This window comes from Miscanthus floridulus, chromosome 1 (genome assembly GCF_019320115.1).
Source record: "Miscanthus floridulus cultivar M001 chromosome 1, ASM1932011v1, whole genome shotgun sequence".
NCBI lineage: Eukaryota > Viridiplantae > Streptophyta > Magnoliopsida > Poales > Poaceae > Miscanthus > Miscanthus floridulus.
Genome location: NC_089580.1, coordinates 76,831,916 through 76,853,545, shown reverse-complemented (window position 1 = coordinate 76,853,545; position 21,630 = coordinate 76,831,916). Strand labels below are relative to the sequence as shown.

Here is a 21,630-nt window from a genome sequence, read left to right as displayed (position 1 = left end):
AAAGTCTATAGGATTTAGCTCTTTTATAGTTGTTGGCAACGTATCGCTGCCACCTTCGCGTCGTGTCGTCTCACGTGCGGGCAGGCAGCCAGTAGAGCCACACGGTGCCCACGTGTTCTGCTGCAGCGTGTTCCCTCACGTACGTACCCTGGCGCGCGTTATTCAGAAAGAGCCGTGCCGCTACTGCTTCGTGCACAAGTCGTGCACAGGGGCGCCATTGCCGTGCCGTAGCGCATGAAACATGTGTCGTCCTTGCTGCTGCCACGCTGCTCTCGCACTAATGAAAGTTGGCCGAACACTCTTGTTTAACTCCTTTTCTATTTCTGTGGCTCCGGCCTTGTCCTTGCTTGCCGCTACTGGCCGTGTTGTGCCGTCCCGTCCTGCTCCCCTCGTCGTGCTTGAAATTGATGGCGAGCCTGCACGCGTCTCCTTGTTTTTCCTATGGCCTCTGTCTGCCTCAGTCTCTAAGTGTTTTTTCGGGCCAAGTCAAGTCGTGCCGGGCCTGTCTCTCCTTCCCTCCCTCTTTTTCGCTGTTGCTTTTCGTGTGCGCCCCTCGGCCGCGCTGGTCCCACGGCTCCATGGCGCTGCCACTTCTGAGACCCCCCCACATTGCCCCACACCACCGTATTGCCGCCAGCGCGCCCCATCGCCGTGCTGTCCCTCCCTTCCCCACTCTGGACCGCAGCATCACGCCGCTGTTCCGCAGCACGCCATGGCCGCTCCCGTTCGCCTTGGCCGCGAGCCTCGAGTGCGAGCACCGCCACCGCCCATCGCCTTTCCCTTTCCCCTCATGAGCGCGCGAACCTCCATTGTCCCGCGCCCTCGCTGCCTCTGCAGGCGCAGCGCGCTCGAGCCCACCGCGGCTCCTCCTGTTCGCCCGCAGGCCGTTGTTCCCTCTTCTTCCTCCCCGTGGCGCGCGTTGTGGGCTGTCGTGCCCACCCAGGTCCCGCGCCGTGCCCCCGCCATGTACAGCACCGGAGCCGCCGATGCCCCACGCCGTCCCGGAGCTAGCCGCGCCACTGAGCCCCTGGAGCGCTGTCGCCTTGGCCTGCTCCTCGGCCACCGCTGCACCTGTCCACCTCCACGACCCGCTCTGGCTAGACGCCGTCGGTGACGGTTTCCCCGTGGCTCCCTCGTGCCCGCGTGCCGGCGCCTCCGCTGCCGCCAAGTCGCACCTTGTGCACGCTGCTCTTCCACACCGGCGCTCCCAGCTATCGTCCGTGCTGGCCGCCTGCTGCTGATGCCGCCGCAGGGCTCCGCTCCATAGCATCTCCCTAGCCGAGGCCATGCCTGATCCACCCGGTGCCGTAGGGCCTGCACTCGCCAGCCGCCGTGCCGCAGCCCCCCGGTATGCCGTCAGCCACCGGTCGCCGCGCCCGTCCCGTGCCTCCTCTGCTTTTGAGGATGAAGAGAAGGGTAAGAATCGGAGTAGACATTTTGTACAGGGTTCTTATTGCAAAATACATGACTCTCAGGAATAGTGACTTTGTACCGCAGATTAATTTGAGGAGAGCTCGGGGGCCTCATCGCAAAAAGTACCGCCACTGTCTGGCCCTAGCTGTGTGGGCTGCACTCATCCGCGCGTGGGCAGGCCTACTCGCCGCCGCGCCTGGGCCGCTCTTGTTCACGCCGCATGCCCTATCCCCGTGCTTGGGCCGCTACCTGCCCGCTGGGCCGACCTGGTGCCGCCCGTGCCTATGCCGCGCGCTGCGCGTCTTCGGGCCAGGCCGGTTCGCCGGTCGCGGGCCGCGATACTCCTTTCGTTTTTTCCAAGGAATGAGAAAAGATTTCATAATATAAATTCTGAGCTGATTTTGTTGTTTAAATATAAAATCATTTATGAGTCCAAAAATTATGAAACTAATTTTCTTAAGTTTCTAAAATCATGATCTACCTAGTAGTGTATTTTGTTCACATAGACTCGGTATGCTTTTAGGTTTGCTCTAATTATTTTAAAATGCTTAATATTATTAAAAGGAGAACTTGTAGGAATTTCCGTGATAAATCAGTGATAGTATTAACTCTAAAAATTTTACAGTAAATTACTAATAGTATTAGCTACTCACTGTAATTTCTGTAGCACCAGAATAATTATTTTACTAGATAGATAATAATGCCCTATTTCGAATAATGATTCAATTGATAGAATGAAATAAAAAACAACTTGGGTTTATATAAATAAAACATTTATTAGGAAATAACGCCTTATTCGACAACATGGATATGTAGCCTAAGTATGGTCGTTGTTAGAACTAGCTCGTTAGCTTGTGAGATGTGATCGGATTTCTAAGCATTTCGGATATCGTTGATTATTTACATCTATGCATTTGCATCAATGCATATCATATAGGTATGATGATGGGTCAACAGATAAATTGAAGGATGATTGGGAATCCAAAGATGATGCAATGGGCTCTCTATTCAGTTGATGGTGGATGATCTGAAGATGTAGATACTAACTTTTTAGTATATATCTTACCCAGGCAAGCCCCGGTGCATAACCGCTATTTTGCTGCACTTTAAATTATATTTGTGCATTAAGTTTTAAGGAGTTGAATGAAACTCAATTGCATATATATATATATATATCTTATCCTATGAGTCTTACTAGTATTAATGGATCGTGTAGAATGCTGTGCTACAGGACTCCGATAGAAGTCGAGTGATTGCCTGTCACTCGTGAGAGATAGGAAATATATTACTGTATTATTATCACTTGGAAAATATAAATGGTGGAAAGAAAAAATAGTGACCGGGCAGGGATATGGTTTGGGTATTGGTGGGTGTAAGAGGTTGTGTCGCCGCGGCCGTGGGGCATAGCTTGGTTACACTGCTTTCCCTATCTGTGTCGGCTAAGGACCGGCCATTGCATAAGACTCTAGGCAAGTCACAGACTTATTATTCCGAGCACATACTTGGGTATGGGCGCTTGAAAGACTTGTTGCTCTTTTGTCATGGGTTCTCGCTCTTTTCGGACTGACTGTCTTGGTGGTTTTTGGGTTTAGGAGGTCCTTGCACCGCACTGAGTCCGAGACTCAGCGACGGGGGCTTGGATTCCTAGTTTGGACAGGGGCCTAGACCGCGTGACAGGAGGGTAGTGGGTTGGTCCTGCTTGTGCCTTGGGTACAAGCGGGGCGTGTGTTTTTGGGGTACCCAGCTAGGGGCATCGATTCGTGAATCACCGAGAAATCCAGTACGATTTGTCTGTGGTCTAGCACCGTAGTAAGAACTAAAAGATGGAAGATGGAAAAAGGAAATCTGATTGCTTACCACCTGCTTGAAAGTAGCACAGGTGCTTACATAGAATGGTTAGTTAATGAACTAATGCACTGCTAATAAAAATCGAATATAAGGACACACATTTAGTAATGCTTCCTGCAGATGCAATAACCCATAAGCCAGATAGCCTTGCATATCCTTAGAGTCTTTTTTTCCTCCTGTCGGGTAAGTCTTGCTGCGTATAATTGAGTACTCAGGGTTTTATTCCCCCTGTTGTAGATGACAGGTGGAGGCTTAAGCTGACCTTTGTGTGTGGATTCCTCCTAGTGGGCTCAGAGAGGATTTCTTTATGCTGCGATCATAGTTTTTATTTATAACTCTTGCCAAATGTTTTTATAAATGAAAGTTTATAACTTGTTGTCATAGTTTTTATATATCAATACTTTATCATGTCATGAATAGATATTTATTTTTGCTATAATTCTGATCTCATGTTTATATCCCATCGTTCAATTAAATTGCTCATAACTCTGATAATATGATTACATTCCGTTGTTATAACAATAAATATTATACTCTGATGTTGTATGAAAAGTGATGTAAGAAATGGTTAAGAATAATGTAAGCTTTATTCTCTCATTGTGATCCTGATGAAAAAATGTGGATTTTCAGGTTCTCCCCTAGGGTGTGCCCGACGGGACCATGTAATTTGGTGTTCTCCCTTGAGTGCTTAGTGCCTAATGGAAGACGAGCACTCCTGGGAGGTATTAGATTAGGCGGTTCTGCCATAGGTGGTATCAGAGCATAAATAAGGAAATAAAGCTTCTAAAACCTTTTCTAAACTAAAATTTGACAACCTATTTTTGCAAAAAGTTAGGACATCTTTATGCGAAGTTATATAAGTAGCCCTATTACTATGGTTATGTATCTAGGATAGATGGCACTTTGCTGACTTAGGTAGGCTTAATCAAGTTTTCTGCAGGTGCACTGACCCGAGCATAGTCCGATAGTATCGACTAGTTACAGGGAGAGAACGATGTGCCAAAAATCTAAGAACGGTTACCCTATATGTTGGCAACAGTGGAAGGACGTATAGGACGTGCATTCATGCATATCCTATTTATGCATTTTAGTGCCATATTGCTTGTAGATACGCCCTACATAGGTGTCACGCGTGTCGTATTGGCACGACTGACTCGTTCCTGTTCTGGAGTACTTCTGCACTGTGGCTTCATGTTCCGTGTTCGCCTATAGTTCACGCCGGTCGTGACCCATGTCTCCCCATACCCCTTTTTTGCGCTCTTGTCGGACCCTTGCCCTGCAGTCGTACTAGTCAGTAATGGCATCGCACGTCGCTCGCCTCGGACACGTGGAATTTGGTCGATTCATTCATAGTGATCCTACGCAGGAACCCTGGTGAACCATGTTAGGACCACTGACCGCTCCGCCTTTATAAGCAGAGCCTAACTTAGCCATTGGTACCACCACTCAGCGCACTTTAGCTCGCTTAGCTTTTATTTTGAGCCAGCTCTTCGCTCAGCCTTCCTTGCAACCACCGCCAGAAATGGCAGGAGCCTGGGTTAGTAGTTACTACCTGAATATTAAGGGTTTTCCCAGAATCCTACATGCCACCCTACAAAAGCTCAGAGTCAAAGATCATCCCAAGTATGAGGGCCGTGAGTATGAGGAGCATGGCACCGAGCGGTGTGAGGTTACCGTCTACATCGGGAAGAGTGAAGAGTTCCCTGACCTCACTAAAGCCTAGAATGTGACCGCAACCGGGTTTAGCTTCGTCGACACCTACCAGGTTGTGGCCTGCAAAGCCTTGCGGTACCTTTGCCAGATCTATGAAGAGCCCATTGCCCATACCCCCATAAGGTTCTTTCCACCTATGGACAAGAATCGGCGGGTATGGAGGGCTCGCACGGAGGCTTTGCAAATGCGGGATGCGTAAGAAGATAGTCCTACCATGGTGCACTTGACCACGTACCTGCTTGCTCTAGATGAGTAGTATGACCGACAAGCCTTGGAATTGAGGATCTACCTCCGATGGGAGGAAGCCGAGATCTTCACCCGGATGCTCCAGGTCCAACTTGCCAAAGCGCATGCCAGTGCGTCAGCTGCTGAGAGCCGAGAGACTACCATGTCGGAAGCTCTGAAGGAGGTTAAAGACTGGCATGTTCATCAGCTGGGTGATGCCTATCTTGTCACCAGGGCCAAGCAAAGGACACTGGTGGCGGAATAGTAGGATGCCTCAATCTTGGAAGGGATCCTTGTCCACCCGCCAAAAAGACGGAGAACTGGTGTTGCAGTGCCTCCAGTGTAACACCTCGGGTGTTTAAGTATTAAAAACTGGACATATCATCATATGCATTGCAAGTCATGGGTCATATTGCAAACTTTGATATTCATTCACTAAAACAAGTTTACATTTATGTTATAAGTATTGCTTGGTATTGTTTGAATCAAGTTCAAAATCTTTGTATTGAATTGAAATTCCTAAAATCCTGATTTTCAATATTTAAACCCTACCCTGAAAACCCATTTCAAAATCAAAGCACATTTTGGGGTTGAGCCTTAAAGAAAAATTGTAAGGCTTGTTGTGTTGTACAAAGTTTGTTTTTGGAGTTTTCAAAGTTGTTATGAAAAATTTGAAGTAATTCGAAAAGGCGTAAATCGTTAAATATTCCCTATTTGAATTCAAAAGTTCATTTCAAAATGTAGACCGAATTAGGGGTTGGTTATAAAAGAAAAGTTCTAGAACTTTTGATTTTGAACAACTTTTATTTTTGAAGATTTTTGAGTTGTTATATAAATTTGAGAGTAATTTGGATTTTAAAATGAATGGCAAATCTGTAAATTCGATGAACAGTGTTCACCGCCTTAGCTACATTACCGGCGATTCTTCGGCTTGCTTCCTGTCGCGCGCATGGCCGTCTAGGCATCGCGCCAATGAGGGAAATGGAGTCATCGTGGCTTCCTTGAGCTTCCTGGCCATCCTTTTTAACCTGAGCCATCGTCGTCCTTGCCGTTTCCTCCTCCTCTGTTTTCCCGTCGCCTTGCTCATCTCCGGCGAGCTCCCACCATCGAACCAGTGCTCGTGCTGTCGTAGCATAGCGCTAAATAGTTTCGCCCGCTCCTTGCACACCTAGCCAACCAACTCTAGTCGCTTGTCTTCGCCGGGAACTCGCTATGCGTCGCTTTCTTCCTCACGGCCAGTAGCACCACCGTGCTGTGCGCATCGCCGTGGCTAGTGCGCTACGGTGAGCCTCTACCCTTGCTAAGCCTTGCTTCAGCTTCGCCATGATGCCGTGGTGCTTTGTGACCGGTTGATTGACCAAATTGTCCACCACAGCAACCGGAGCGCCACCGTCAACGTTGCTCGCGCCGCCGCAGCTGCTGTGATCCTCGACCCACCTCTCCGCTGCTCCTACGGTCCCGCTTCTTGATCAATCGAGTTCGGGGTGAGCTGCTGGACCTTCCTATGCCATTTATTTGATCACTACCGAGCTCCTATCACTGGCATAGCACCGTCGTGCAGTCACGTCCGCCATGGTCGACGTTAGGCATGAGTCGTGTAGTAATTGAGTTAGCTAGTGTCCCCAATCGGTGCGACGTGATGATGTGAACATTTTGGTACCTTGACCGTCGCCGTTGGTCTCGCCGTCGACGAGTTTTCACCGGTCAGCGCGCGTGTCACCGGAGTCAGAGCTAGAGGTTGGGGATGACAAGTGGGGTCCGTTTGTCAGTGACTTAGCGTTCAAATGTATTTTTCTATTTTCAGTAATAAATGAATAGTATCTATTTTTGTTATTTTTGTATAGATTTATTTAGAGCTCCAAAAATTATGAAAATTTTTGTGTGACTTCTCTGTGATGTATAGTATTTAAGAAAAATATGAAATAATGTTTTTCAGTACTTTTTGAATGTGATGAAAATTGCTCAATTTATTAATAAATGGATTTCCATGATTTTTCTAGGCTTATTTATTTAGCTAAAAATTATGAAAATTGTTTTGCCACTTAGTTATCATGTGATGAACATTTACAAAAATTTTGAGGTTAATTGGAACAAGTTGATTTATTTCATAATTCTTAATTAATTAATTAATTCATAAAAGCAAATAGTAACCTTTGATGATTTATGTTTTGTTTGAATTTTTGATTGAGTGATGTCCTTGGGTCATTAGTTGGTAATGATCTTTAGCAATTGATGTTAGTATTCCGGAAAGGTTTAGTTAGTTTAACTTGTAACTATACCGCGAAGGAAAGTTGTATTCAAGTTGTTAAGTTTTGCATCCATCATCGAGCATCATGTTTCATGTTCCGCATCATGTTAAACATGGCATTATTACTATGTGTAGTGAATGAAGGTGAACACGTGGTAGTTAATCAAGTTGCGGAGGAGGTTAATCCGTCTGTTGAGGTCGGATAGAATACTTGTGAAACATCTCAGGAACCGAAACGAAGGCAAGCCCCGGATGCATACAACCCTACCTTGTGTTTTATAAATTAATTTCACTTTTGCTTTTCTTTACTGCATCAAGTGATTAAGAGTTAAGTAAAAGCCTAATTGATGCATTACCAACATTGTTTTTCCGTATATACCTTGTTACCGGTTTTACGTCGTAAATGTCTAGTTATGCTTAGCCCTGCTTAGACAGATCAAAGTCGGGTGATTACCTATCATCTGCAAGTTTTTAATGGAACTTTGGTTACTTATGTTATCATGTGATATGAGCATGTGGAGTAATAAATCTAGACCGGACGGACTTGGTGTGTGTGAGCCACGAGACATGGAGGTCTTGTGAGCGGATTCTTTCCGTCTGTGTCAGTTAAGGTCCGTACCGTTGTTGAACTGTGTGCGGTGAGACTTTGTAGTACTAACCACATACTCCAGTAAGCCTTAACTTGGCTAATCTATTATGAGAATGGCTACTCATGCACTAGGAGTGGAGAGATGGCGAGAATAGCGTGTACCCACGTGGCATTGGGCTGGATTGGTGGAGTACTGTATTCTCGGGTGGCGCGGACCTATTCTTGTTTAGAGGATCCAAGGGTAGGTTGGTATATGTAGGCCGAGGACCTGCATATGTTGTGTGGTCTGGAATCCCCAGCTGGGTTTTTAATCGGTTTGAATCGTCGTTGCTCCTCGATTATGGAGACTCACTTCTATGTTCATCATCGTAGATAATAACTAAAACTTGAGGTGGTTTGAGAAAGTGTTGTGTACGAAGTTTCATGATCTCAATATGGATTGTGTCATCTTTGTATATGGTTTTATGAAGTTTTAAATGTCGAAATAAAGAATTTTGTTAAAAAGCTTTTACACAAAAGAACTTTGGTTATTGTAAAGCCATACCTTGAATCCCTGAGCCTGCATTCCTGAGTTTATCAGTTTTTATTTTGGTTAAGTCTTGTTGAGTACTTTTGTACTCAGGGTTTGTTGACCCTTGTTGCAGGTGAGCCTCATGAGCAGATCTGTTTTGGATCGTGCTGCATGACTATTGTTCGATCTGACAATGAGAAGTAAATGTGTGGCCCTTGGGCAGGGCAGTTTTATTATGTGTTTTGTATTATATTATAATGCCACTCCACCATTTCGTTTTGTATTAATCATCGAACTTAGTTGTGAGGTTGGAAACTACTGTTTTGTAAATTATGTTATTGTAAGACTTTCGATGTTTTTACTCTGGTGTAGATATTTGAATAAATATTGTAATACTGCAATGACTCTGTAATGTGATCCTGCTCGGAAATCATGGATGATTTAGGGTTCCTCGAGGACACCCGACAGTCTTCTTAAGTTACTAGGAACATATGCATAGATGTCAAAGGTTGTTGGACAGTGACAGGTGCATGTGGGCCCTAGAATTTAGGAGGTTCTGCCATAGAATGGTATCAGAGCGATCGTTACAAAGACTTTGTCGTATTGGTTTACAAAAACTTCAAAATGATTTGGGATGACTAAATTTAACTTGATAATTTGGTCCAAATTACTTCTGACTTATCTTATTTCTTTCTCACCATTCCTTATTTGATTAAAAAGGTTTTGTGTGGTGGAGTAGTAATCTTACTATGCCCTATATAAAAACAAATGTTGTTTATGTGCATTATAAGCTTTGATGATTTTGTTCGTAAGAACGATTCATGCATCATGATTAATCCACTTGTTTCTTCCTTCACCTCTGAGTCTAGAGTTGAGTAGTGAGTCTGGTTTGTGTAATGTAATCCATCCTAGCTACTTTTTAGACTTTAATCAAATGGTCTTACTTGGATTAAATTAGTTTCCTACAGTATGGCTCGTACCAAGAAGACACCCCGTAAGTCCACAGGACCCAAAGGAGTTCCTCATCACCAACTTGCCCCTAGGAATGACGGTGCTAGTAGTAGCAGCTCTAGGCCTGATCCCCAGGCAGAGATACAGAGGATTTCTGTAGAGTTAGCACAAGCTACTAGAGATAGGGCTTTGGATGCTATACAGGTAGGAGAATTACAGGATCAATTGAGACGTCTCACCACCACGTATAGGAACTATGAACGTATGTTAGTTCATACGGTGGAAGGAAGGAATGAAGCTTGGCATAGGGAAAATGTAGCTAGAGCTAGAACTCATGAGCTAGAATTCTATGTAGAAGATTTAGAAGAACATAATACCTATCTGCATGAGGAAGTTCATAGGCTAAGCAATCTCCTAGATCCAAATCATGAACCCCAAGCTGATGCCATGGACCCCAGTGTCATCCTTGCTGATGATGACGAGTCAGAAGAGGAAGAAGAAGAAGATCCTGAAGAATTAGTAATGATCGATGAAAGTGATAATGAAGGCGGTAATATTTCTGGAATGGATACCGAGCCTGAAGTTTGAAGTAATCGAGGAAAGGAGTAGAGTTGTATATAGTTAGTTCTAGTTAAGTAGTTTTGTTTAGAATCATGCGGGTTTGTGTTTATATTAGTAAATTCTATGTAATGCGTCTAGAGTAAGCTTTTGTGCAATTCAAATAAAGATTTTTGAATAAAGTTGGGTTTGTTATGAGCAGATGCGTCGTACACGGGGTTCGTATATTCTAGGAACTTCACAAGATGAGGACGGTATTCCAAATCCACCACTAGTTCCAACAAATCTGGCTGATGCTATAACAGCACTTGTCAATGTGACGGCCGAAAATTCTCGTTTGCTTCATGAGATAGCTCAGAGTAATCAGAATCAGATGCAAGGAAACTATGGTCGACACCATAATAGATAGGAGGCTACATATGTTGATTTTATCGACACAAGACCACCGGTGTTCACTAAGGCAGATGAACCATTGGAGGCTGATGACTGGTTTTGAACCATGGAGCAGAAATTTGATCTTATACCCTGCACAGAGTTTCAGAAACCAATCTTTGCTGCTCAGCAACTTAGAGGTGCAGCCGGTGCTTGGTATGCAAATCTTATGGCCATGCAACCCACAGGTGTTCCGTTAACTTGGATGGAGTTTCGTACTGCTTTCAGAGCCCATTATATCCCGGAAGGAGTGATGGCTATGAAGCTGAATGAATTCCTTGCTTTGAAGCAAGGGGATCAGACCGTGATGCAGTATGTGGGAAGATTCAATCACCTGTCATAATATGCACCTAAACATGTTAATACTGATGCCAAGAAGAAGAGGTGGTTTATGAGAGGCCTGAATACCAAGCTGTAGACAATGATGACAACTTGTACTAATATTACTTATCATGAGGCTATAAATATTGCAATTGCTTCAGAGGCAAAGTATCAGCAGTATAAGGAGCTCAAAAAGAAAAAGAGTATGCCATCTAGATCTTTTGGGGGAAATAAGAAGAGGCAGAGGGTGATTTATCATCCAATAAATCATAATCGTCCTTATCGTCCACCACAGTTCCAAGCCAGGCCACAGTCAAATGTCCGTCCTGCTATAACCCAGCCAAATCCACAGTAGACCAATGCTCCTGGTGGCAATACTCCAACATCCTAGGGTCACAATTATCCGTGTTACAATTGTGGAAGGACCGGTCATTTCTCTAGGGAATGTTCGTATCCCAGGCAGGTTAATCAAAATTATCAGAAGGCCCCTGCCAATCAACAACAGGGTCAGGCACCAAACAAGAACCCCAATTAGAATGCTCAGAAGGGCAAAGATGAGAGGAAGACAGGACGGGTGTTCTATATTCAAGCTGGAGAAATCCCAGAAGGGGAGCCAGTGATGGTGGGTATGTTTCCTATTGCCAATCACCCTGCAATTATACTTTTTGATTCGGGTGCATCTCATTCATTCATCAATAGAACATTTATGGTAAAGCATGAAATTTCAATTGGGGCAACAAAGGAAAATTTATTTATACAGTCGCCCAGGGGACGTCTGTGTACTAAGGAAATGGTATACCAGGTACCTATAAACCTGGGTGGGCATATTTTCCCACTACCATGATTATCCTTAAGGATCAAGATATAGATGTAATCTTGGGAATGAATTGGATGTATTAGCATAAGGCTGTTATAGATGCTTTGAATAGGACATTAAGGGTGAGTTTGCCTGATAATAATTCTCAAGTTCTCATCCAACTTCCAACCTTAAGAAGATCAGTGGACAAGGTTTGTGCAACTGCTGTCAAAGAGATTAGAGATATCCCGGTAGTGTGTGAATTTCTAGGTGTGTTTCCTGAAGATTTACCCGGTCTACCACCTGATAGGGATGTCCAGTTTAACATAGAGCTGCAACTTGGAACAACTCCAATTTCTTGGAGAGCTTATAGGATGGCACCTAAGGAATTGGCCGAGTTGAAGACTCAGTTACAAGAATTGATTGAGAAGGGGTTTATCCAACCTAGTTCCTCACCTTGGGGATGTCTGGCAATTTTTGTGAAAAAGAAAGATGAGACCCTGAGGTTATGTGTTGACTATCGTCCGTTGAATGAAGTGACCATCAAGAATAAGTATCCCTTACCTCAGATATATTTGCTTTTTGATCAATTAGCCGGAGCCAAAGTTTTCTCCAAGATAGATTTGAGGTCAGGATATCACCAAATCAAGATAAAGCCGGAAGATATTCCCAAAACGGCATTTACCACAAGATATGGATTATATGAATACTTGGTGATGTCTTTTGGTTTGACAAATGCTCCAGCTCATTTCATGTATCTGATGAATTCAGTATTCATGCCTGAGCTAGATAAGTTTGTAGTGGTGTTTATTGATGACATTCTAGTATATTCCAAGAATAAGAAAGAACATGCGGAATATCTCAGAATTGTTCTGACCCACTTGAGAGAACACCGACTATATGCCAAGTTCAGCAAGTGTGATTTCTAGCTTAAGGAAGTACAATTTCTCGGACATGTCTTGTCAGCTGAAGGTGTTGCAGTTGATCCAAGCAAAGTGAAGGATGTACTTGATTGGAAACCGCCAACCACAGTTCATCAACTTCGGAGTTTTCTGGGATTGGCGGGGTATTATCGTCGGTTTATTCTAGATTTCTCTAAAGTATCAAAGTCCATAACTGAATTGTTGAAGAACCAAGTCAAGTTTGTCTGGCCATCTGATTGGAAGAGGCTTTCCAGACCTTGAAGAGACTGTTGACTACTGCACCAGTATTAGCCCAACCTAATATCGAGAAGCCGTTTGATGTTTATTGTGATGCTTTAGGTATTGGTATTGGATGTGTGTTGATGCAAGAAGGCCGAGTCATTGCCTATGCATCTAGGTAGCTTAAGCAGCATGAAGAACACTATCTGACCCATGATCTAGAATTAGCAGTTGTGGTCCATGCTCTGAAGATTTGGCGGCATTACCTACTTGGTAATGCGTGCCATATTTATACAGACCACAAGAGCTTAAAGTATATCTTTACTCAGTCAGAGTTGAACATGCGACAAAGAAGATGGTTAGAGCTGATTAAAGATTATGACTTGAAAGTACATTATCACCCCGGTAAAGCAAATATGGTTGCAGATGCCCTCAGTCACAAAAGTTATTGCAATTGTCTGGCAGTGAGAACAATAGGTTTGACGCTATGTCAAGAAATAGAGAAGTTGAATATAGAGGTAATTCAACAAGGTAGTTTGACCAACATAATTGTTGAAGCCACTATTTGAGATCAAGTTATTGCTGCTCAGAAGGAAAACAAGGGTATAGCCCATATCAAAGAAAGGGTCAGGAATGGAAAAGCAGAATGCTTCAGCATAGATGATGAAGGTGTGTTATGGTTCAAGGATCGTCTGGTGGTACCAAAGGTTCCTGAATTGCGGCAGTCAATTCTAGAAGAGGCACATGCTACTAGGTTATCTATCCATCTGGGAAGCAACAAGATGTACCATGACTTGAAGCAAAGTTTTTGGTGGACTAAAATGAAAATAGAGATTGCTAGATATATAGTAAAGTGTGATACTTGTCAAAAGATGAAAGCTATACATTTGAGGTCTGCTGGTGAATTATAACCATTACCTATTCCATCTTGGAAGTGGGAGGACATAAGTATGGATTTTATTGTTGGTCTACCCAAGACATCAAAGGGATTTGACTCAATATGGGTTATTGTAGATCGACTAACCAAATCAGCACATTTTCTTCCAGTTCAGAATACATATCCCACTCTATGGTATGCCAAGATGTATTTAGAGCGAATTGTGAGTCTCCATGGAGTACCCAAGACTATTGTGTCAGATAGGGGTACACAGTTTGTCTCCAGCTTTTGGAAACACTTGCATTCTTCATTGGGTACCAAGCTCCTGTATAGTACAGCTTATCATTCACAGACTGATGGACAAACTGAAAGAGTCAATCAAGTGCTTGAAGATATGTTAAGGTGTTGTGTCCTTAACTATTCCAATAAGTAGGACGAATGCTTACCTTTGGTCGAGTTCTCATATAACAATAGTTATCAGGAAAGCATTAGAATGGCTCCATTTGAAGCACTCTATGGTCGTAGATGCAGAACATCGCTGAGTTGGTCTGAGCCTGGAGAAAGAAGATTCTTTAGAGTTGACCTTGTGAAAGAAACAGAAGACAAGGTTAGGCAAATATAGAGTAATTTGAAGATAGCTCAGTCCCACCAAAAGAGTTATGCGGATAGACGACGGAGACCATTGGTATTTAATAAAGGAGATTTTGTATATCTAAAAGTATCACCAATGAAGGGAGTTACCCATTTTGGTGTTAAAGGAAAGTTGGCACCTCGATATATTGGACTATTTTAAATTTTGGAGAGGTATGGAAAAGTGGTATATCGCTTGAAATTACCAGAACATCTCGCAGCTGTGCATGATGTATTCCATGTTTTTCAATTGAAGAAGTGTCTCCGAGTGCCTGAGCAGAATATTGAGGTTGAAGGAGTGGAACTTGAACCAGATCTGACTTATTCTGAATATCCTATTCGAGTTTTGGATTAGAAAGATTGTATTACTCGAAGGACAATCAAGTTCTACAAGATACAATGGAATCAACATTCAGAAGAAGAAGCTACTTGGGAATCAGAAGATTACTTGTTAGAAAAGTTTCCAGAGTTTCTTACGTCATTATAGAATAGAGTACTGTTAGTTGAGCTCGGTTGTTACAAATTATGATTTGTAAAGGAACCTCAGTTGTTTATTGGATAAGAATTAGTTGTTTTTGGATTGACACATTTCCTTTTCCATTACTTACCCTATGGCTTTGAATCTCGGGGCGAGATTTCATTTAGGGGGAAGGATTGTAACACCTCGGGTGTTTAAGTATTAAAAACTGGACATATCATCATATGCATTGCAAGTCATGGGTCATATTGCAAACTTTTATATGCATTCACTAAAACAAGTTTACATTTATGTTATAAGTATTGCTTGGTATTGTTTGAATCAAGTTCAAAATCTTTATATTGAATTGAAATTCCGAAAATCCTGATTTTCCATATTTAAACCCTACCCTGAAAACCCATTTCAAAATTGAAGCACATTTTGGGGTTGAGCCTTGAAGCAAAATTGTAAGGCTTGTTGTGTTGTACAAAGTTTGTTTTTGGAGTTTTCAAAGTTGTTATGAAAAATTTGAAGTAATTCGAAAAGGCATAAATCGTTAAATATTCCCTATTTGAATTCAAAAGTTCATTTCAAAATGTAGACCGAATTAGGGGTTGTTTATAAAAGCAAAGTTGTAGAACTTTTGATTTTGAACAACTTTTATTTTTGGAGATTTTTGAGTTGTTATACAAATTTGGGAGTAATTTGGATTTTAAAATGAATGGCAAATCTGTAAATCTGATGAACAGTGTTCAGTGCCTTAGCTACATTGCCGGCGATCCTTCGGCTTGCTTCCTGTCGCGCGCATGGCCGTCTAGGCATCACGCCGACGAGGGAAATGGAGTCGTCGTGGCTTCCTTGAGCTTCCTGGCCATCCTTATTAACCTGAGCCATCGTCGTCCTTGCCGTTTCCTCCTCTGTTTTCCCGTCGCCTTGCTCATCTCCGGCGAGCTCCCACTGTCGAACCAGTGCACGTGCTGTCATAGCATAGCGCTAAATAGTTTCGCCCGCTCCTTGCGCACCTAGCCAACCAACTCTGGTCGCTTGTCTTCGCCGGGAACTCGATGTGCGTCGCTTTCTTCCTCGCGGCCGGCAGCACCACCGTGGTGTGCGCGTCGCTGTGGCCAGCGCGCTACGGTGAGCCTCTGCCCTTGCTGAGCCTTGCTTTAGCTTTGCCACGATGCCGTGGTGCTTTGTGACCGGTTGATTGACCAAATTGTCCACCACAGCCACCGGAGCGCCACCGTCGACGTTGCTCGCGCCGCCGCAGCTGCTGTGATCATCGACCCACCTCTCCGCTGCTCCTACGGTCCCGCTTCTTGCTCAATCGAGTTCGGGGTGAGCTGCTGGACCTTCCCATGCCATTTATTTGATCACTACCGAGCTCCTGTCGCTGGCATAGCACCGCCGTGCAGTCACGTCCGCCATGGTCAGCGTCAGGCGTGAGTCGTGTAGTAATTGAGTTAGCTAGTGTCCCCAATCGGTGTGCCGTGATGATGTGAACGTTTTGGTACCGTGGCCGTCGCCGTTGGTCTCGCCATCGGTGAGTTTTCGCCGATCAGCGCGCGCGTTGCCGGAGTCAGAGCTGGAGGTTGGGGATGACAAGTGGGGTCCATTTGTCAGTGACTCAGCGTTCAAATGGATTTTTCTATTTTCAGTAATAAATGAATAGTATCTATTTTTGTTATTTTTGTATAAATTTATTTAGAGCTCCAAAAATTATGAAAATTTTTGTGTGACTTCTCTGTGATGTATATTATTTAAGAAAAATATGAAATAATCTTTTTCAGTACTTTTTGAATGTGATGAAAATTGCTCAATTTATTAATAAATGGATTTCCATGATTATAGCACCCGGTTTTAAAGACAAAACCAGATACACACTATATGTGAGCCCAGGAAGTCAAATCTCACATATAGCCACAAATAAAGGGTAATATCAAATGACAATACTTATTACATAACGTATTAGTAAAAGAAAAGTACCCTCAGAGTAAAGACAACGGAAAGTTGACTCTGATCTTCTGGCGAAAACTCCAAATCCACAGGGACGACTGACTGGTTGACCACAAGCCTAACTCCTCTAAACCAGCAATCTGGTACTCATCCGGGATTTTTATCCAATGTATAGAAAAGTAAAACAAGCATAAGTACATGTCGTACTTAACAATTATATCATGGGGTTCATGAGGCTCAAAAGGGCTGACACTAGTTTACTACGATTAACTTTAATAGATCATCTTTTTAAGCAGTTGGGTAGCAAAGAATTTATCATTCCCATAAACACATGATCAGGTAAACATGATAATGTATAGCATAAACAGTTGATCATTAGTACCATTATCCATTAGTGATCATCTCTATTCCATAAGGGTCCAAGGCCGCTCATGTCCATGAGCACGGCTGTTATAACAGTTTTATACTCTGCAGAGTGTGTACATGTTCACTATGAGTTGTGACTTACCCTTTCGCCTGAGGTAGCTAATCTCTTGACTGACTTCCAAGGAAGGTCGATAGGGTTCACTATGAAGCCTTTCAAAAGATTCGTCTAACAAGTTAGGGCCGCCAGGCGTATGTGGCCCATCTCTAGGAGTGGCAAACGTGGGCATCGCAGCACGGTACACACTTTCCAGCAGCAAAGGAAACATACCCTGCGCCTCAAAGGTAACCACTAACAAGCTAGAAAAGATCCTCATACTGAGCTAAAGCCAGAGCCATATGGCCCTCATAGCTATACTGTAAGTCCCGGATGATCGCTTACAGACAAGTCCTTAGGGAGAGGAATCTGAAGCATATAAACACTCCAGCCCCCTGGTTCCATGTTACTAAAAAGTCATATTTTAATATTTATTGCATATACCATTAGTCAAGTTACAAGATCATGGTTTTGATTAAGCACTAGCAAAAACTATCCAATGCAATTACCCAAAGGTGTCAAGGAATCCAGGATATCAATTAGCTAGGGAATTTACTATAGTTGCCAAGGTAGACACATGCGATATTAATTAAGTGTTTAAATGTGAATAGGTAACAAGGATAGTCCCATGCTATACTTGCCTTACACACCGATCCTTTGGTAAGCTTTATTCTTCACGTCCTTCTTCTTCTCGATTACCACGTGTATCTCACCGACTGGACAATCGTAGAACACCACACAAACATCCATACACATACATGCATAGCATACAGTTGCATCTATATCAGAACAGTACACCAATCATAGAAAAATAAGTAAAAGAGATTGAAATACGATTCTACGTATCGCTACGATCACACAGTCGCGAGAAGCACGCTAATCGAAGCTACGGTTGAAAAGTTACAACTACCGAGAGATTTGCCTAATATGTGGAAAAAGAAACTATAGGCTTCATTTATGTTAATTGTATGAATTCATGTACATAAGATATTTTATAAACAATATGGATTGAATTAAGTCAATTTTAGATTTAAATTATAAAACAAAAGTAAAACAAATCATATTTTATGTATAAAACCCAGTTGTATAATCTTTAATCGAGATATGATTTTACTAAAATAGTAATATAGTAAACACTATTACTAATGCGTAGATCTCGTCGTTATGAAACAAACGCAACTTGAACGGACTATTTCAGAGTTAGAATGAATAAGTTACGATTTAAACTAGTTTTACTTTAATTAAATAATAGATTAAATCTACTCATGAATTTCAAGTGTTGAAAACATGCCTAACAGTAGTATAAACACATAGATAACGTAAATACGATCCTAACGCAATTTGAACGGGTCAAATCGGACTCAAAACGCAAAAGTTACGCATGAAATAAGGTTTAGTGGCATTTCTGTAAATATTTGAACTCATTTTTGAATTAAAACAATTAAAATATGAATTTAAATGGTTATTGGACTGGGCATACTATTTCTGGAAATTTTAGGGTTTAAAACAGAAGAAAACAGGACCTAAAAGAAATCAGTTTGAACTAATTTGGATCACGGGTTGATTACTGGAAAACGCGAGGTCTTTTGTGAAAACTGCACGCGGCTGACCGTGAGTTGACCCGTGGCTGCTGACCAGGCTAACGCGTGGCGCTCTGGTGTTGGATCGGTGCACCACGTGACTCAGTGGACCGGCTAACGCGGGGGGGTGGAACAGGTCTACGGCCCACGGTGGATCGGCCACTTAACCAATCGGTGCGTTCTAATCTAGGCCGTTCATCCATGATCCGACGGCGTAGGGCGCACGGGGTACCTACGGCGGCTGCGCAGTCCCGCCAGTGAGGACACCATGGCCGGCGGTGAGTCGAGCTTGGCGGCGGACGTCGGTATGGTGCTCCAAACCTCCCCGGGTCAAACTGAGCATACGGGCACGTAGCACGAGGGCTCGTGGATTCAATGGAGCACAAATGGAAGATGGAGAGCACGTCAAGGCGACATCCCACAGCGGTGCCATGAACGGTGGCATCGGGTGCTCGCTGCTACGGCATCCTAGCGCACGGAATAGTGACTGGGACGCACAGGAAGCATCGGGAGCTCACCGCGATGCGTATGGTGGGGAGCGCAGCGTCTGGGGTGTATCCGAGGAGGTGGGTCACCATGGGCGGTGGCGACTAGAAAGAGAGGGAGGGCGCGGGTGAGGTGAAATCAGGGCAAAACAAAACCACAATGCGAAATAGATGATACCTACTGCTTCGGGGGGACACGGCGGAGGTCACCGGCGCGTCGACGACGTGGATTGAGGTGCGGTGAGGGAGAAGGGAAACGCGTGCAGTGCAGGCGTCTGACCGAGCGGGCTGGGGCGCTGAGCGGGCCATGCGGGCGACGACGTGCGAGCTGGGCTGCCGAGTTGGGCCAGTGCGGGAGAAATCGGAAAGGAGAAAGGGAGAAAGGCTGGGCGCTGGAAAAGGAGAAGGGAGGGGAGTGCGGCTGGGCCGCCAGCAGTGGGCCAAGGCCGGAAAGAGAAGAGAAAAGGTGGGCCGGCCAAATCCTGTGCTGGGCTGAGAAGGGAAGGAAAGAAAAAAATCCTTTTCTATTTCTGAATTCTATTTCTTTTTTTTCTAATCTTCCAATTCTAAGCTAAATTCAAATCCAATTCGAGTATGGTTTCAAATATACTTTCCCATTCAATAAAAATGAACAATTCTATTAAGCTTTCCAAGATAAACTTTACAACTTTAAAAATACTCTTATTTTTCTAATTTTCTTTTCTTTCTTTTCTTTTATTTCAAAGCCATTTTCAATTTCATTTCAAAAACATTCCAAATTACTTTGGAGTTTTAGATCAACACCATCCATCACAATAAATAAGATGCAACAGCATGTATGCTCACACATGTTACTACCTTATGTTGAATTTTAAATTAATGAAAAATTTTATTTCCTATATTTCATGTGCACAAAAATTCATAAATAAATCATTTGAACTCTATTTCAAAATAGGCTAATTTTAGGGTGTTACAATTCTACCCCCCTTAAGATGAATCTCATCCTCGAGATTCGGAAGACATCGACTAAGAGATGGGAATACTCTGTCCTTGGATTCTTCTTTGCTTCCTCGTGTAGTTCCATCGTCTTGATAAAGATCCACTTTACTTTGCATACCTATTGACCTTACTCCAAGTAATTTGCCAAACTGATTCCACGATTTTAACAGGCACCTTGAACAACTCTCAGATAACCCTAATCACTAGACCATAATTCTCTTTTCTCATATGTTCACCTTTCAACAAAGCTTCCTTATCTTCTTAGTCCAAAAGGGAATCTACCACCAATCTTCAAAACATTGATGATCTTAGTGAAGTTGCTCGAACTGGGAATACAACTCTTAATCCTTGGTGTTACTCGAACCTTCTTAGCATGATTCTCTGTTGCTAAGGGTATCGACCATGACTTCGCTTCTTGAAGTCATAGCACTTTTCCGAGTCATAGTCAATCTCATTCCAACAAGGTTTTCACAAGCTCAAGACCAACTTGGTGAAGATGTCCTATATACTCTTGTGATCCTCCTAGATATTACTTTTACCTTCAAGGAGAGGGTACTTCCACGCATCGCAATGGATAACTCTAGATAACAGGTTAGTTCAACTCACGCTTATAAGGACACATCCTACACCTTCACAAGATGCATTATTGTAGATACAAAGCTCTCGTCCTGATCTGACAAAGCTAATACCTAGATTTTATGTCAACCTCTTATTGGATTTCTTCAAACATTTGCCTGAGGTTTCTTGATCCAAACTAACTTAAAAGCTTTTCCAGTAGCTCTACCAAAATCTTGATGATCTTGGATAAAACTTTCTTGGACTTCTAACCAAAACTCATTGAAACTCTGAGTTCTCTCTTACATCCTTGAGTACCACCACGCTTCCGCTGCGCACTCTGATTTCCGCTGTGCAAACTCGAACGTATGACACTTCATCTTACTAATTCTTCAACTTGGCTACCCCCTTAAGATGAGACAAACTAGGGGACACCAAAGTATAGCTTGCATCGTCTTATGATTGAAGTCTACTGTTGTCCAGAAATTCCTCATGACTTTTGATCGTCCAAAATCAGAGATATGAACCGATAAAGTTAGGCAGCTCCAAAGACGGGATAGGAAAAATAGAAGAACGATAACCCAACTATTTATTTCATTAATCCTTATACCTTAGGACTATAAACTAAATGAAATTGCGGGAACACCCAACAAGATCATTGCAATCATTACAAAGATGCAACACAAGCATAAACATAATGACAATTCAACAAGACAGTAAAGATGCACAACACAATTATCAACTCAACTTGCGATGCTATCGTTTTTATTACATAAGGGGCACAACTCCTAATTCTAAAAAAATGGCATGATTGTAGGGGCATCTCTCACATGGGAGTAACACGTCATCCACTACATCAATTTCATCATGGGCTTCCCTTGTATTGTGTGTCACCATCGTTTGCT

At 43.1% G+C, this 21,630-nt stretch overlaps 1 protein-coding gene across 1 annotated transcript; it reads right to left on the bottom strand.

Annotated features, from left to right (window-relative positions):
- Positions 1–457: 457 nt before the first annotated feature.
- LOC136459010 (uncharacterized) lies at positions 458–1,288 on the bottom strand. Its single transcript, XM_066458912.1, has one exon. It carries the CDS (start codon positions 1,286–1,288, stop codon positions 458–460), a length of 831 nt encoding a protein of 276 aa, XP_066315009.1.
- Positions 1,289–21,630: the final 20,342 nt, after the last annotated feature.